Source organism: Zeus faber (genome assembly GCF_960531495.2).
Source record: "Zeus faber genome assembly, chromosome: 8".
Taxonomy (NCBI): domain Eukaryota; kingdom Metazoa; phylum Chordata; class Actinopteri; order Zeiformes; family Zeidae; genus Zeus; species Zeus faber.
In genome coordinates, this window is record NC_137195.1 from 12604325 (window position 1) to 12620895 (window position 16571).

Consider the following 16571-nt stretch of genomic DNA (forward strand, 5'->3'; position numbering starts at 1 on the left):
ATCAGGAATCAGGGGTGGAAAAGCTGTATTGATCAATCCTTCCATTCAGGTATCCCCAGTGCAACCTTCTGCCTTCTTGAAGCAGTGAGTGTGTGTCTTTTTTATTTTCTACTCTAATCTTGTCAGTGAGACATAACAATGATTCATAATTAATGATTAGTGAGATATGGTGGATACTTGTTCGAATCATTTCTCCTCATATTTATGGAATATGGAGTGGAACGGAGAAACATTATTCATGTGCCTTAATTATGATTTTATATTAGCTACCATTGAAAATGAGTTTAAATTGTTTATGTAAGAAGAAATTATGAAGTATTTGGAAGTCCCATACTGCTTATATTACTCCTGCTATAGATTAGCTTGACTATTTCCAACAAGGTGTCTCATTTATGTATGTATGTATGTTCCTATGAGTTTGAATGTTTGTGCGTGTTAGATAGTTAGTTAGTTATGTTTGCCACATGTCCCACATCATTTCTTACAGTGTGTGCAAAAATATAATTGCACAGTTTTCACATTTGGGGTCCTTTTGTTTTCAATTGCTTCATTTTGTCGTGACAAGACAGGATCCTGAAGAAAAGAGTGCTGCTAAAAGTTATAATGGAAAACACTTTATTTTATAACAAGTTTTACTTTAAATTTTGATGGCCCACCCAAGTTAAGTTAATTCTTCCCGTCTTCACTCGCTCACCCCTCACTATCTATTTTAAACACCTCATCTCATATTCGAGGCCTATGCCTTAGGCTCCTCTTGCTTAGCAGCCTCCTCCTGCTTGGGGGCCTCAACTTTGGGCTCCTCCTGCTTGGGGGCCTCAGCTTTGGGCTCTTCAGCTTTGGGCTCCTCCTTCTTAGGCTCCTCGGCTTTTGACTCCTCCTTCTTAGGCTCCTCGGCTTTGGCCTCCTCCTGCTTGGGGGCCTCTGTCTCAGCTACTTTGCTCTCTTGGACCACATCCGCCTCGCACAATTTCCTTTGACAGACAGAGTGAAAGAATGCATCATTATGCATATTAATGGAAAATAGTGTGCATTGAGCAAGGATGCACTTCAGGAATCAGATTAATGTAGCCAGGTGGTAGTTAGTATACTATACAGGTGGTAGTTAGTATACTGTCCAGGTGGTTGTTAGTATACTGTCCAGGTGGTAGTTAGTATACTATACAGGTGGTAGTGAGTATACTATACAGGTGGTAGTTAGTATACTGTCCAGGTGGTTGTTAGTATACTGTCCAGGTGGTAGTTAGTATACTATACAGGTGGTAGTGAGTATACTATACAGGTGGTAGTTAGTATACTATACAGGTGGTAGTAAGTATACCTGGCTGCTGAAGAATCTTTTTTAATGAAGTCACACACTTTGCTCCGCTGTGATAGCTGCTCTTTGAGAGATGCAGCCTCTGTTTCCCAGCTGCTCTTCTCCTTAGTAAGTTCAGCTGTAGTTTGGAGGGTTACATTACACAACCATCTTGTCATAATCCACTTCGTAAAATCAGAGTTATGAGTCAGTGTTGTTCTTCAACCCCATGCAAATAGATATTAATCTATTCAAGAACTTCCTTGTCGGGCAAACCTACTGCACAAAATATTTGTAACTGACCAATTCCTACGGTGTTTAGGTCTTAAACGAAGCACCTACCACGGAGGCTGTTGACTTCCACTTCAGCTGCGCCCAGCTCAGCAGTTATGCGTTGCTGTGGGTGGAAAGAAAATACAAATGAACGTTCACTTCCTGTAACCTGAATGGCCTTCCCATCTCAAATTATTTATCTTGTTACAAAGGTCCCTGGTGGGCCCTTAAAGGTACAAAAAAAATAGAGGTGGGTGTTCACAAACTTTGTTGATCCATGTATGTTGATCCAACGTTACCTTGATGCTGCCGATTTAGAGCTCTTAAAACCGGCAGTCCGCAGCATACAAAAGATGCCGGTCAAGACTACCTACCGACTCGAGAAGGCTTATACATAAATACAGAAATTGAGAAATAACACAAAGTGTATTCCCCCTGAACTTCCGATGAATCATTTGAAGAATCTTGTCTGGTTGCATGGAAAACCGCATCTGCGCTAGATCCTCTCCTTGTGGACGTCATTACACAGGATACAGGATTCATCTGTGAGATACTGCTCTACTCCAGATACTGGAGAAGCTCGTGTATATCCATGAGCACCAGGTCTGAAATGCCAGCTGCTGCCCAGCTCCATGGATTAACTCGGGACAGACAGAGGATGATGTGTCGTTTCCAGGAGCCTCAACTCGTCACATTGCCTGGGCTGATCGAGCTGGCTACAGTCAGGGTCGCCCTATCTCCCTGCTAAATGCCCAAAACCTTCTGATGGTCTGGATATGGACTATCGTCCCTGCTCTCTTACATGAACACGTCTGTGTTTCTCCTTGTCTCCTTTATGTCAACATTACACTGCAACAGTTACAAAAACCTAAGAGCGATTTTAAAAATGTCTTATCTACATTGTTCTGGATACTGGTAAGCCAACTGTCAAATTGACAACCTGGCTTGAGGGTTGTCAGATTTGACATCCTGACAAACAAACCCTATCAATATTCACCTTTTTGTGTTCTAGCTCAAGAAACCAGTAATCGCTGCCATGTAGAGTCTGAGTTATTTATATATATATATATATATAATATATATTATATATATATATATATATATATATATATATATATATATATATATATATATATATATATATATGTGTGTGTGTGTGCCAGGTGCTACTCCATAACTCCCAATAACTGGCAGAAAACATGTCTTTAACGACCATTTAATCTCCTCTGTTGAATGGATTGACCAATCAAATCCCCAGGACATTCTTAATTAATCTAAATCGCGATTCAAACTCTTCAAATCCATTGAAAGCCAAATGGATGCATTAAGGTGCGAACTTGAACTTGTAACTACTTGCACTACTATTACATCCATTACAAACCACTGTAACATCTTCAATTGATTGTGGACATATGAAATAAGAGAGGCTATAGAACCTCTCTGGTGCCAAAAAAAAGGAAAAAACTGTCACCTATACTTTATTTGGTTATAATAACCTGCCATGTGATTCAACATTTAACTTCAACCAACAAATTAAATCACAACTAATTAAATCACCATGACCAGGGGAGCTGAAAAAATATATTTTTTGTTAAAATATATATGAACTAAAACATGATTTTCTTTTTTTGCTGCGGACCCCCTGCCATTCCTCCGAGGACCACTTAGGGGGGCCGCGAACCCCCGTTTGAGAACACCTAGACTCCGTTGACAACAGTCAAGCACTTTACTGTGAGTTCGGTTTACGTGGACAAAGTTGCACGTTCTTCATCAACAACCAAAGGGAACGTGCATCTCCACCACCCCCCTCACTCACGTTATCGACCACGCAGCTGTCCTTCAGAGACGCCCGCTCCTTGGCTCGGGCCAGGAGGTCCACGGACTCGGACTCCAGCCTCTGGATCTCGGCGCGGGTCTGGTCCAGGAGGGTCTGGGCCTTGGCGACCTCCTCCCGGTACTCCCCGAAGACGTCCCCGGTCACGCGGAGCTTGATGTCCTGGAACCTGTTGCGCTTCTGCTGCCTGGCGTGCTCCTTCCGCCGCAGGTTGACGAGCCACAGCAAACCCAAGCTGGCCAGGAGGGGCAGGACCAGCAGCACGATGTTCAGCTTCATGGCCTGGGTGTCGGGGGGAGGAAAACCGGAGAAACGAAGGAGCGTCTACAGCGGCGGCACCTGGCCGATTTCCATCCGAAATCAGAAATCCCCGAGCCCCTCTAGCATCCCAAGGTATTTCTATCTGGTTTTCTATCGATATTCCTTCTTTGTTTGTTTGCTTGCTTGTTTTTTTGTTTTGCTGCTTCAACTTTGACTTTGAATTGGCTGCGTGCGGTGCGGTGCGCCCTGCTCTTCCCAAAGAGCCCCGATCCGGTCGGAACCTGGCCGCTGGACGCGCCCACCGCGCGGCCCCGCTTCACACCTTTCAGGTCGTGGCCCCGCCCACCGGCGCAGGTAACGCATCCATTTCAAATCGTGCCGTTGCTGTCGTTCTCCGACAAAATGACATCTTAAACACGTTAAGTCGGTCACACGATCTGCTATGATGTAACTTTCTTTATAAGCTTTTGTCCAACAAAAGAATAAATATAATTAAAAATTGTATTTTTCCCCCTCCATTAGGGTAATGTTTATTTAGTAAAAAACTGAAACTGTTAGATTCTAACTTCATTTCTTGTCTGCTTCTGCTGAAAAAAAAAAAAAAAAAAAAAAAAAATATATATATATATATATATATATATATATATATATATAAAAATAATGACACAACAAAATAATTACTTTTACACATTAGCTTTAAGTTGTAACTTCATCTCTTTAAATGGGATTTATTGGAATGAAGTCCGGTCAAACTTCAACATTGTTGTTTGTCTGGTGTGCGAGAGCGAGAGAGGGCCAAGGTCGAGAGACAAAGAGGGATGGGCAAACAGGGAAGCGGCTACAATTTCGGTCACGCCCTTTCATCGAGTTCAGCAGGTGGAGCCAGTTACAGGTGGAATAACCCCATTCACCTGTATCCTCCCTGGGAAGGAGTCGGCGTGGACACACGCCACGATAAGCACCAGTGACGAGTGAGCAACTTAACCATCGGGTAGAACAGATGACCATGACAAAGGTTTTGCACTTTTTCGCCTTCCTCAGCCTGTGCGTCGCAGCCGTGATGGTATTCCAGGCCGTGCGGCAGGAGTTCACTTTGCGTGACCTCAGGGCACACATGACGGAAAGCATGCTGGGGGTCAAGCAGAAGGAGCAGGCCATCGTGGAGGTGAAGATGAAGCTGCAGGAGATGAGCAAGCAGCTGCAACCGTTCAACTCAAAGAAGGAGGAATTGAGCAACAAAAAACGAGCGACAGCCGATGCCATAGAGGAGCACGACAAGAACCTGCAGATGTGTAATACAGTAAAGGTATCGCACGCACGCACGCACACACACACACACACACACACACACACAGCATGGATTGCCTGTTCATAAGAAATGGCTGGTCACTCCTAACTACCTACATGTATATCGGATGTTTACTAAAATATTTTAGTTTAATATGTTGTACTTTCTACAGAATCTTTATTTGCTAGGTAGGTACTACAATCTAGAATCTATTGCAAGTTTACAATGTTTACAGATTCTTCATCGGGTTGATTGGTAGGTTGTTTTTTTTTCAATTTCAAATGTAGAACTGCACCCCTTGTTGAGGCTGGATGTTTGGGACGCCCCTAGGACCGGACTCCCAACCCCCTTATTTTATATATTTTTTCCCTTTGTCACCTAGGGAGGGTTTGAAAGGAAGAAAATAGAAAACACAGAAGCAAGCACTAAACTCAAAGGTAAGGAGCTTTTAATTTCATTCCTGCTCTCGTTGTTGTCACTCGGACAAGCGGACGTCTCTGGACCTCTCCCCAACACGAAATATGGGTGAACCCCTCCGAGCCTCACCACGCCGTTAAGTGAAGCCTTCGGTCCACCTTCAAATCCAAGCCACGGTCACAGACTTTACCACGTTGAAATGTTGCAAACTTGTTTTCCGTGAGCGGAGCGTATTCCCTGACTTGTGCTCCAAATCCTGTCGCCAGCTGAACACGAGGAGGCAAAACACAAAGCTCAGGCAGATATTCAGAGCTTGAAGCAAGCAATTCTGGACCGAGACAAGGCCATCTGTGCATTCGTGAATGAAAGCGAGGAGGGAAGGTAAAGTGTTAGACATCTATTTATCTGTCTGTCTATCTATCTATCTATCTATCTATCTATCTATCTATCTATCTATCCCCCCTCTCTCTCAAATAATCTCTTGAACTTGAACATTAAAACCACTGACAGGTGACTGAGAAACATTGCTCACCGTAGCTCAGCTCATTGACTTGTCAATTAATTCAAAAGGGGTGATTGGTCATTAAAGAGGTACATGCACTGCAAGGTTTTTTGGGGTTTTTTTGAGCTGTAAACTGGGGAAACAAAAAAATAAAATGTTATATATATATATATATGTGTGTGTGTGTGTGTGTGTGTGTGTGTGTGTGTGTGTGTGTGTGTGTGTGTATATATATATATGTATATATATATATATATATATATGATTGTTTTGAATGTGGATATTATCTGCCGCTTGTACTGAACAATGCTGCCAGTTATTGGGAGTTATGGAGCAGCACCCGTCCATCTGGTTTCGGGCGGAGCACGTTCTGTCACCTTTGGAGCCAGTTTAATCACAAACGTGTTTTCATAATGGATCATTATTTTCGTAATCGTAACATTTTTGATATATATATATATATATATATATATATATCCGCTTATGGCCCCGCCTCTACAGAGTATGCAGAAGTTGAGTTTCTCATATATTCGATTTCATTATGCGGGTAGATAACATTGTGGGTCAGTACTGAGTAGGGCTAGGTAGTATATAGGTAATATACATTCAAAAAGGCTTGTTAAAAAAAAAACATTGACCTTTGCCCTGTTTTCTTTTTACAGGAAGCTCTGCGGGATTACTGACGCCAAAAATTGAAGAGGACTGAAAAGTGTGGAAATGATTATACCCAACACTCATAATACTCCAGAATACGAAGTTACCAACTGGAAAATGACTGTGATGAATGTTTTTTCTGCAGTAAGAGAGTGAAGCTAGTAAACCAATACATTTGTATTGCGTGCATATAATACCCAGGTCAACAGTGTCTGCGTGCGAGTATGAACTGCAGTGATATCATCTAAAAGTACCGGTAGGCTATTCCGGCTGAACCGGTAAATCTGCATTCTGCTTCTATTTGAAGCAACGAAAGCTCTGCCTGTGAGCTACTAATACTATTGGTAGGGAGAAGAAAAAAACTGTGATATCACACGACCAGAGGATATTTGAATATTTGTAAAGTGATTTGACCATAACTCACTGGGCCGTGGAGTTTACATGAGCACATCGACTTCCTTTTAAGGCTAGTCAATGGAGTGCAACGAAGGTCCGGATATTCCAAATGTTTTTTTTATTTATGTTTGATGTAAATGAGTTGAATAAAACCTTTTCTCAAACTATCTGGCTCCTGAAGATATTTGTCTTGATCTTGATCCGGAGGAACCCACAATAAATACCTGCAGGTATACAGGGATTGCATTAGAATGGACACAAAGACACCAACATTAGTTTTGGTGAATTGAATGTAGTTCTTTTGACCATAAAATAATACAGTATATGCCAGTGCACGTTGGTTTTGGACAGGCAAAACACTCACACCCTGGCACGTTCCTCTGCCACCCCCTGGTGTTCAACATGTGCACGCACTGCTATAAACATGCAGTTCATATGCCACTACTGACAAAAATAAAACTACTCAGGGGGACTTGTCCTTCATTTGTCTGTTCTTCTTTCCTGACCAAATCCAGGGTCCAGGGCGATGGAGTGGCCAGTGATCGCACCCGCTATAGAAGGACCAATACGCTGTATGATTGGCCCTACCGTAAGATCAGATCGAATGTTTTGGTTTACACGAAGACATCCTACACTCAAATGGGAACAGTTTTATGTAGTTTAAGGCCTTACAGTTGTAAAAACTAAATTTAAGACGGCCTAAGACATTTTCAGGACCCGTAGACACCCTGTGATAAGGTCACTTTGTCCGGTCGTGTTCCGTTGAGAGTTTCATCATGAAAGATGTTTGCACAGCTTTCCAAAACCGATTGATTGTATGCTGTTTATTTTTAGGGTTATTGCCCTTTCCCCCCTTTTTCGTGAATTTAACGTTTGTTTGTTTTGTTTTTGTTTTTTTGTATAGGGCCACACTCGTAATATCACCACAACTCACATTGAATTCAGTCCACCCTCGTGTTCCTCGTCGACGCGGTCTGCGTGGGGGGGGGGGGTCCGAACGACGCGGAGCGCCAATCACGAGCCAGGACGCCCGTCACGTGACCCCGGTGCCGCCGTGCAGGAAGTCGGTGTCGTCCACACGGGGACGGCGCCGTGAAAGTCACCCGAGAGTAGCGGCTGCTGCCGTTGTTGTTCCCCGGTTAATTTAACAACATAAATATATTTATAGTCATCACACGGGAAAACCAATGTTCACGGCGAAGCCTCTTATACGGTCTAGTCTAACGCGACGACAGTATTTAAAGACGTTGTTTGTGTCGTAACACGCTCTTTGACAGGCGTCCGCCGGGATGGGGACCGGTGTCCGGATGGCGGGCCGCCCGGCTCTGACGGTGAAGAGGCTGATGGGCGTCGGTCCGGTTGCCCCGCTGATCAACCGCCGGTTTGCCGGGCCGTTCAACACGGACTTCGTACGAGCCGCGGTGGGTAAAGACTTCACGATCACCCCCACCGGGTGTTTTGTCGCTATGTTGTTCGCTTCTAGATGCCCCCCCCCCCCCCCCGTGTTGGGTTGCGGGGTCATGGGAAAACCCCCTCGCGATACGAAAAACCACGATAGATAGATAGATAGATGGATGGATGGATGGATGGATAGATAGATAGATAGATAGATAGATAGATAGATAGATAGATAGATAGATGGATGGATGGATGGATGGATGGATGGATGGATGGATGGATGGATGGATGGATGGATGGATGGATAGATAGATAGATAGATAGATAGATAGATAGATAGATGGATAGATGGATAGATGGATAGATAGATGGATAGATAGATAGATAGATGGATGGATAGATCTGTTTATTTGGCCGAGTACATTTTCATATACAAGGAATTTGTCTTGGTATGGGTTGGTTCACAACCGACACAACAAGAAACTTAAACTGTGGGTTTAACTATAAAAATCGATTATGGGAACACTACACTCCTACAATATATTGCACGTGTAACCCTATTGTAACCCTATTTTATAATCATCTGTTTTGCTATCTAGGCAAGGCCATATTTTGATTCTTTATTTCACCCGCCGCAATACCAGCAGACAGAAACACGGCGCATAAAGGCCCATTTCTGAGGTTTTCCTCTTGGGTGTCTGTCGGACAGGAGAACACAAAACAATGCGTTAATGCTGCCGTGTGCCCGCGTTGGTCCAGGGTACCTTGCCGTGGCCGTTCTCCTCCCAGCCTCGAGACTTCAGCCTTCCAAACTCGTCTTGGGGCCCTGAGATGATGCAGCTGTATGAGCACTACAACAGCCAGTGTGAGGTGGAGACGGACGCGGGGACGACGAAGAAAGGGCCGTGGAGACGACTTCCAAGCTACAACCGCATACTTAAGTATGCTACAGGTGCGGCTGGATGGTCCTTAAAATGCTGACATTTGGGAAATATCCTGACAGGGAGAGCTACAATAAAGCTGTACGCGCAAAATTTCTGTCCGGTCTGATAGGTGAGGGGTAAAGCTCTTTAGGTTTTCATTGCTTTCACCGCTGGCTCCTGATTTGTGCTTTTGTACGAGTCAGGTGGAGTGCATCTGAGTAAGATCATCCAGTCCAAGGCTCGCCTCTTCACTCGGAACATCAAAGTAGAGGGAGCGGCGTTTGAGTACGTCACCTTCCTGAACAAAGAGGAGCGGAGGTGTGTTTGTGTATTCCAGGGCGGGCACCTCCTGGAAGGACCACCGGGGTGAGAAGATGTGCTCTATGTGTATGAAAAGCTTTAATTGTTGACTAACTAAATTGTGAGAGGAGCTGAATCATAATACTTCATCTGTGTATTCCGTCAATAGTGGCTTTGATATAACTTGGTTACATGATGTATATTAGAATCAATTATAGATTGTTACCTCTGTGGTCATCTATCAGAAAGTAAATGTATTTAGTTATTGGTTGGAATCCAAACATTTTCATAAATTTGTCAAGGGTTCAACAGGTGCATTGGGAGAATTGGAATTTAATCAAAAGGTGTTTTTCCAGGCATGTCCACGGGGGGGCGATAGCGACTATGATTGACACATTGACAGGCACGCATGCCTCGTTCCTCTCTGGCCCTGTCATGACTGCAAACCTCAACATCAACTACCGCAGGTAAAAAAATAAAAAATAGGTTTTCTAATCAGCAGAAGCTAGTCAAAGAAAGCCTTAACTACAAGAAATAAGAGAGGACAAAGACTTAAGTGTAACACTTAATTTATCTCTGGAGGAAATTCAGGATTTTTTACTTTAAAGGAAGATATATGCAGTAATGTACTTACCATATATTTAATATGCCTTGGTTCAAATCTGCCCTGTGGTCATTAGCTTTTGCTTGCTTGGTCTTCTTCTTCTTGGTCACTCTAACGTCTATTTGTCCTATCCCAAAGCCCTATCCCACTAGGAAGCACCGTCTTGATGGAATCGTCTTTGGATAGAACGGAAGGTCGAAAAACATTCCTTTTGTGTAAAGTGACGAGCCCGGATGGCTCCAAAATACATACAGAAGCCACAGGTAACAGTAAAACGATCCCCCTCTTTCACTCAAGCAATAACCATAATAATCACACGAGATGTCATAACAATGACCAGGTGTCACCGACAATCTTGATGGGTAATAGTGTGTTGCTATTTCTTGTTATGGAGGTTTCAATTTCACTGCCTCTATTTTTAACTTCTTCTTGTTCTCACTGTTGTGTTTTCTGTCGTGCTTGTGTTGCAGGACTATTTTTGTCGATCAGCATGAGACACCTATTGGGAGCGTAACACATGCACATCAGCACCAAAACGCCGGGCGTTAGTTAGAGGAGGCCGTGGTAAAAGTGCATGTGAGTGAACTACCTGGGAGAATGCATCTGGAAAATTGTTCTAATTTCCTAGATTATTTACGAAACCTCTCTCAAACATAACTGCCGACTGCCTCTAGTGGTTACATTCGTATTGCTCTGCTCCTGTTTATTTATATTGTATTATATTATATACGCAGATTTATTTCACAGAAACTCTTTTAACTCGCCCGACTCACTGATAACTCCAGATAGGTATATTTCCACAAACCATGAAGGAAAAGCTGACAGATCTTGACATTTTAAACCATTGCTGTATTTATTAACTTTTTATAGTATTTTAAAAAACAAAAAGAAACAACAACAACAACAACATTATTTAGCCTTTTATTTAATGCCGAGGCCTTTGGAAGTGAGTTTGCTGTTCCTAATTTATGGTATTTCTTTCAGTCTCTAATAAAAACTTGCCATTGAGTTTTGACTCTGACTAATCAACAGCTGATTGTGAAGGTGAAGGACCGTCATGGATGCAAACACTGGAACTGGCCACGTTTTCACAATACTATTTTGTCATTCATCTGTAACTTACTTCACACATTTCTTTATTAGTCTCTTTGGGATTTATGTCTATTTATTGGGTTCAACTACTCTAAGTATAGTCTAACTTGGTGGATGTCGTCAGAGTTGGGCATAATGGAACTCCAAATTCGTTATCCATGTAAAGTTTGAGTTATTTTAGCGTCCAGGAATTTTGTTTGAAAGTGTTGCCGTAATGAGCTTTAAATCAGAGCTTTAAAGCAGAGCCTCCGATTACTGTAGGGCCAAAGAAACGATTCTATTGCTCTCATTGCAGACACCTGACTCCAAAATATGAATTATAGATATTGAACAGTATTTCATTTCCCATTGGAATACTGAATATCCTCTTGACCTCTTCTACGACCAGCACCCTGGGATGTAAAAGTATGAGTGTATAAAGGAAAATGATGAAACATAAATGGAGGGGAGTGCCTTGTCCAAGATCTTCCTCCGTGTTTTTCAAACAGCTTTCTCGAAAAACTAGTGCGTTAACATACTGGCGATGCTGTTCATCATGGTGAATGGTCTACGATTGTGTTCGTCCTGTTCCAGCAGGTATGAATTGCTTAGAAACTCATGGACTACATCTTTACAGTGCCTTTTAATTTCTGCCCACTCGGGAAAGAAATCTTAGATCAACGTAGAACTAAGCATGTGCAGTAGGAAAACCCATTCAAAGTAAAAAAAAACAAAAAACAAAACTCTTGGCGAAAACTGTTACATAAACAACATTTAAAAAAAGTCACCGTCAACATGTTACGGTTCTTGTGTTCCGGTCCCGTCGACACCCAACACACACACACACACACACACACACATTTTTAACTAGCTCTCACATTTTGGGTTGACGCTGTGGTTTCTCTGTGTTTCGTTCACCACGCTGCCTGTGTACGGTGATGTGAGGCCTGTTGGGTCTGTGCCTCGGTGCACAGAGGGATTGGTTTTCTCCTGTGTATGTGTGCGCACAGAGGGGTGAATATTATGTGGCTTTACTGAGAATCATGTGGTCAATCTGGCTTCTTACTGAGTGGGAGAGTCTTAAGAGGGGTTGGGGTTTTCATCATTCACCGTTAACCACCCGAGCAAGCCTCCACTCGACACTCAGTGGTGCAAGGTACATTTTTTTTTTTCTTTAAATCTTTAAATTGTCAACTGATGATGCTGGAAAACACCAATGAATAAAGTAGCAAAGCTCAGCAATTTCAACTGCTTTTTTATTATTATTATTATTATTCCCACAGGTAAAGTCCAGGAATCTGGAAACACAAACGTCATTTAAACAAAACACACTCAGAACCAGAGACACAAACATCATGTAAACACACACACTCTGAACTGGAGACTCAAACATCATGTAAACAAAACACACTCTGAACTGGAGACTCAAACATCATGTAAACAAAACACACTCTGAACTGGAGACTCAAACATCATGTAAACAAAACACACTCTGAACTGGAGACTCAAACATCATGTAAACACACACTCTGAACTGGAAACACAAACTTCATGTAAACACACACACATTCTGAACCAGATACACAAACACCATGTTAACAAAATACACTCTAAACCAGAGACAAACATGCAAAAACATACTCTGAACCTGAGACACAAACATCATGTAAACACACTCTGAACCACAAACACAAACATCATGTAAACACACACACACTCTGAACCACAAACACAAACATCATGTAAACACACACACTGAACCACGAACACAAGCATCGTGTAAACACACTCTGAACCACAAACACAAACATCATGTAAACACACTCTGAACCACAAACACAAACATCATGTAAACACACACACACACTCTGAACCACAAACACAAACATCATGTAAACACACACACTGAACCACGAACACAAGCATCGTGTAAACACACTCTGAACCACAAACACAAACATCATGTAAACACACACACTGAACCACGAACACAAGCATCGTGTAAACACACTCTGAACCAGAGACACACACCATGTAAACACACACACTCTGAACCACAAACACAAACATCATGTAAACACACTCTGAACCAGAGACACACACATCATGTAAACACACACACTCTGAACCACAGACACAAACATCATGTAAACACACACTCTAAACCAGAGACAAACATCATGTAAACAAAACACACTGAACCACAGACACAAATGTCATGTAAACACACACACTCTGAAACAGAGACAACCGTCATGTAAACACACTCTGAACCAGAGACACACACACTCTAAACCAGAGACAAACATCATGTAAACACACACACTCTGAACCAGAGACACACATCATGTAAACACACACACATGTAAACACACACACTCTGAACCAGAGACACACACACATCATGTAAACACACACTCTAAACCAGAGACAAACATCATGTAAACACACACACTCTGAACCAGAGACACACATCATGTAAACACACACACACATGTAAACACACACTCTGAACCAGAGACACACACACATCATGTAAACACACACACTCTCTGAACCAGAGACACACACACATCATGTAAACACACACACTCTGAACCAGAGACACACATCATGTAAACACACACACTCTGAACCAGAGACACACACATCATGTCAACACACACTCTGAACCAGAGACACACACATCATGTCAACACACACACTCTGAACCAGAGACACACACACATCATGTAAACACACACACTCTGAACCAGAGACACACATATAATATAAACACACACACACACACACACACTCTGAACCAGAGACACACACTCATCATGTAAACACACACACTCTGAACCAGAGACACACACGCATCATGTCAACACACACACTCTGAACCAGAGACACACACACATCATGTCAACACACACACACTCTGAACCAGAGACACACACACATCATGTCAACACACACACACTCTGAACCAGAGACACACACATCATGTCAACACACACACACTCTGAACCAGAGACACACACACATCATGTCAACACACACACACTCTGAACCAGAGACACACACACATCATGTAAACACACACACTCTGAACCAGAGACACACACACATCATGTAAACACACACACTCTGAACCAGAGACACACACACACACATCATGTCAACACACACACTCTGACTTTTACTTTTTACGGGGCTCACGTGACCACGTTAACCGTGGGTTTGACGGGCGTCTCCTAAATGTTATTGATTAAACTCAGCGGAAGTTTGTGCCTCCAACACCGGATTATATTTCCCAACCGACGCACTACAAAGCAAACCTGATCCGCTGTCATTACGTAACGCGCGGTGACATAACCGCGCTCCAGCGCGTGCAGGACGTCCCGGGCACAAAGCAGCGCGCGCCGCGCGGTCGAACCGGAGCGCGCCGCGGGCAGTTTTCAGCCGACGGCCCGGTCCGACGTCACACTCACGCGGGGGCAGGTGGACTGTTGTTGGGCGGAAAGGAGACTTCGGCAGCGGGCGACATGGCCGCCCACGGCCCCGGAATCCGCTTTTGACAACTTTTGCGATGGCAGCGCACGCGTCCAGGCGCCTGCGCCGTCCGGGGCGCTAAACCGCGGACCACCGACAGGTGGACCCGGCGACCAGCGCGCGAGCACGCGCCACGCGCTCGTCCGCGAGAGAAAGGTGAGCGCGTGCGTGCAGGTGCGTGCGTGCGCGCGTGCGCGCGCGGGCGGGCGGGCGGGCACCAGGTGTAGTCTGGAGGAGAGTGATGGAATATGAGGAGCCCGATGAAGTATTCCCTGCTGAGGCAGCCATCAAGAGAGGTGAGAGGCTCGCACTCACATGGAGGTAAAGAGAGAGAGAGAGCGATAGATAGAGATATATATATATAGATATATAGATATAGAAAGAGAGAGATAGATATATAGATAGGTAGATAGAGAGAGAGTGAGGTGGATGATAGATGATACAGGCCTACAGTGGTGTAGTACTCAGAAGTACTAATGTCCTGTCACTGTATTGCTCCAGTATCAGTGGAAGTACCACATTGACACCAGTACTTAGTATATAAGTACTTTATCATAAATACACTTAAAGTATTAAAGTAAAAGTACTTACATCCAGTGCCCTGGTATAACAGAGCCTATACAGTATAATACATAAACTGCCAAGTGGAATTTTCCTTTCTGCAGATGATAACACAGATACAATTTACAAAAAAACACAGGTGCATGGTACATGGTACATGTTACATGGTACATGGTGCGTGTTGTGTGGTGCATGGTACATGATGCATGGTACCTGGTGTGTGGTACATGGTCCATGTTGCGTGGTACATGGTGCATGGTACATGGTGCATAGTACATGGTACATGGTGCATGGTACATGGTGCATAGTACATGGTACATGGTGCATGGTCCTGATGAATGTAATGGATGATGAGCATCCCAAACCAGCAGTTTGATAGATCCCATCCATGACATGCATAGATCCAGATTGAAAAGGTAAAAGTAATGTGACTGTGTTCGAAATGCGGTATTGTAAACAGTTAGGTATTTTCTTTTGAATGTCATGGTGTGATAAAAACCTAAAAATGTCCACAACTGAATATGCTTAAATTGAAAAAAAAAAAAACCACTCCGTAAAAACCCTGAAAAGACTCAACCAGCGTCTCCTACTAATGGACACTTAGTAGGGGGGGCGAAAAAGTACTATTTTAATACATAGTTCCATATTTATAGCGTACAATCAGTTTTGCTGTTTTTTTTTAGATCCCCAGACCACTGTTTGACTCCCCCCCCCCCCCCCCCCCCCCTGTTGAGCCTCATTCTGCCTTATCTCTTTCCACACTTCTCCCCCATTCGTATCCTCTCCCCTCTTATCTGGCTCGGCTCATCTTCTCCCCTGCACAGCACCTCTCTACTCCTCTCTTCCTCACTCTCTCTGTGAAGTCCTCCTCGTCTCGACGTTGGCTTTTGCTGTGTCGCTCTCTCTCTCTCTCCCTCTCTCTAGCTCTCTCTCTCTCTCTCTCGCTCTCTCTCTCTCTCTCTCTCTCTCTCTCTCTCTCTCCCTCTCTCGCTCACACTCGCTTTTTCATTTCAATCCCCCTGTCCACGCTCTCGTCCCTCCTCGCCCTCGCGGGACGTCCTCATCCCCTTCACCTGAGTACGGTTAAGTTGCCGTGTGTGTGTGTGTGTGTGTGTGTGTGTGTGTGTCTGTGTGTGTGTGTGTGTGTGTGTGGGTAAGAATGGCGGTAAACCCGGTTAATCCCGGGGATTAGCCCTCGGTCCGCTTCTGTTTTCAGTCTGCCGCTTTTTCTATTCTCATCCTCGCGTCAATTTAAATA

At 43.7% G+C, this 16571-nt stretch overlaps 4 protein-coding genes across 4 annotated transcripts in view; 3 read left to right on the forward strand and 1 right to left on the reverse strand.

Annotated features, from left to right (window-relative positions):
* Positions 1-660: 660 nt before the first annotated feature.
* LOC307233761 (uncharacterized protein) lies at positions 661-3830 on the reverse strand. The gene is made up of 4 exons (XM_080005172.1): positions 3384-3830; positions 1637-1691; positions 1319-1433; positions 661-971 (listed from the first exon to the last, which is right to left on the reverse strand). Exons 1-4 carry the CDS (start codon positions 3678-3680, stop codon positions 737-739), a joined length of 702 nt encoding a protein of 233 aa, XP_079861298.1. The 5' UTR covers positions 3681-3830; the 3' UTR covers positions 661-736.
* A 778-nt stretch (positions 3831-4608) lies between these two features.
* LOC307233718 (uncharacterized protein) lies at positions 4609-6958 on the forward strand. Its single transcript, XM_080005116.1, has 4 exons — positions 4609-4968; positions 5333-5387; positions 5634-5748; positions 6532-6958. Exons 1-4 carry the CDS (start codon positions 4663-4665, stop codon positions 6563-6565), a joined length of 510 nt encoding a protein of 169 aa, XP_079861242.1. The 5' UTR covers positions 4609-4662; the 3' UTR covers positions 6566-6958.
* A 1029-nt stretch (positions 6959-7987) lies between these two features.
* On the forward strand, positions 7988-12463 carry them4 (thioesterase superfamily member 4). The gene is made up of 6 exons (XM_080005387.1): positions 7988-8340; positions 9077-9269; positions 9444-9606; positions 9897-10007; positions 10283-10407; positions 10615-12463. Exons 1-6 carry the CDS (start codon positions 8209-8211, stop codon positions 10656-10658), a joined length of 768 nt encoding a protein of 255 aa, XP_079861513.1. The 5' UTR covers positions 7988-8208; the 3' UTR covers positions 10659-12463.
* A 2157-nt stretch (positions 12464-14620) lies between these two features.
* The window catches only part of rorc (RAR-related orphan receptor C), a 16175-nt gene continuing 14224 nt past the window's right edge, over positions 14621-16571 (forward strand). The window contains exon 1 of the mRNA XM_080005385.1: positions 14621-15048. Within this exon, the coding sequence (XP_079861511.1) occupies positions 14994-15048 (55 nt within the window). The 5' untranslated portion in view covers positions 14621-14993. The remainder of the gene's footprint in view (positions 15049-16571) is intronic.

Excerpts from the sequence above, each read along its gene's own strand:
- them4 (XM_080005387.1), top strand. The coding sequence starts at position 8,209 with ATGGGGACCGGTGTCCGGATGGCGGGCCGCCCGGCTCTGACGGTGAAG. Across the intron at positions 8,341-9,076 it reads CGGACTTCGTACGAGCCGCG|GGTACCTTGCCGTGGCCGTT; the intron begins GTGGGTAAAGAC and ends GCGTTGGTCCAG. Across the intron at positions 10,008-10,282 it reads CTCAACATCAACTACCGCAG|CCCTATCCCACTAGGAAGCA; the intron begins GTAAAAAAATAA and ends CCTATCCCAAAG.
- LOC307233718 (XM_080005116.1), top strand. The coding sequence starts at position 4,663 with ATGACCATGACAAAGGTTTTGCACTTTTTCGCCTTCCTCAGCCTGTGC. Across the intron at positions 4,969-5,332 it reads AGATGTGTAATACAGTAAAG|GGAGGGTTTGAAAGGAAGAA; the intron begins GTATCGCACGCA and ends TTTGTCACCTAG. Across the intron at positions 5,388-5,633 it reads AGCAAGCACTAAACTCAAAG|CTGAACACGAGGAGGCAAAA; the intron begins GTAAGGAGCTTT and ends TCCTGTCGCCAG.
- LOC307233761 (XM_080005172.1), bottom strand. The coding sequence starts at position 3,680 with ATGAAGCTGAACATCGTGCTGCTGGTCCTGCCCCTCCTGGCCAGCTTG. Across the intron at positions 1,692-3,383 it reads ACAGCTGCGTGGTCGATAAC|CAACGCATAACTGCTGAGCT; the intron begins GTGAGTGAGGGG and ends TTCCACCCACAG. Across the intron at positions 1,434-1,636 it reads GGAAGTCAACAGCCTCCGTG|CTGAACTTACTAAGGAGAAG; the intron begins GTAGGTGCTTCG and ends TCCAAACTACAG.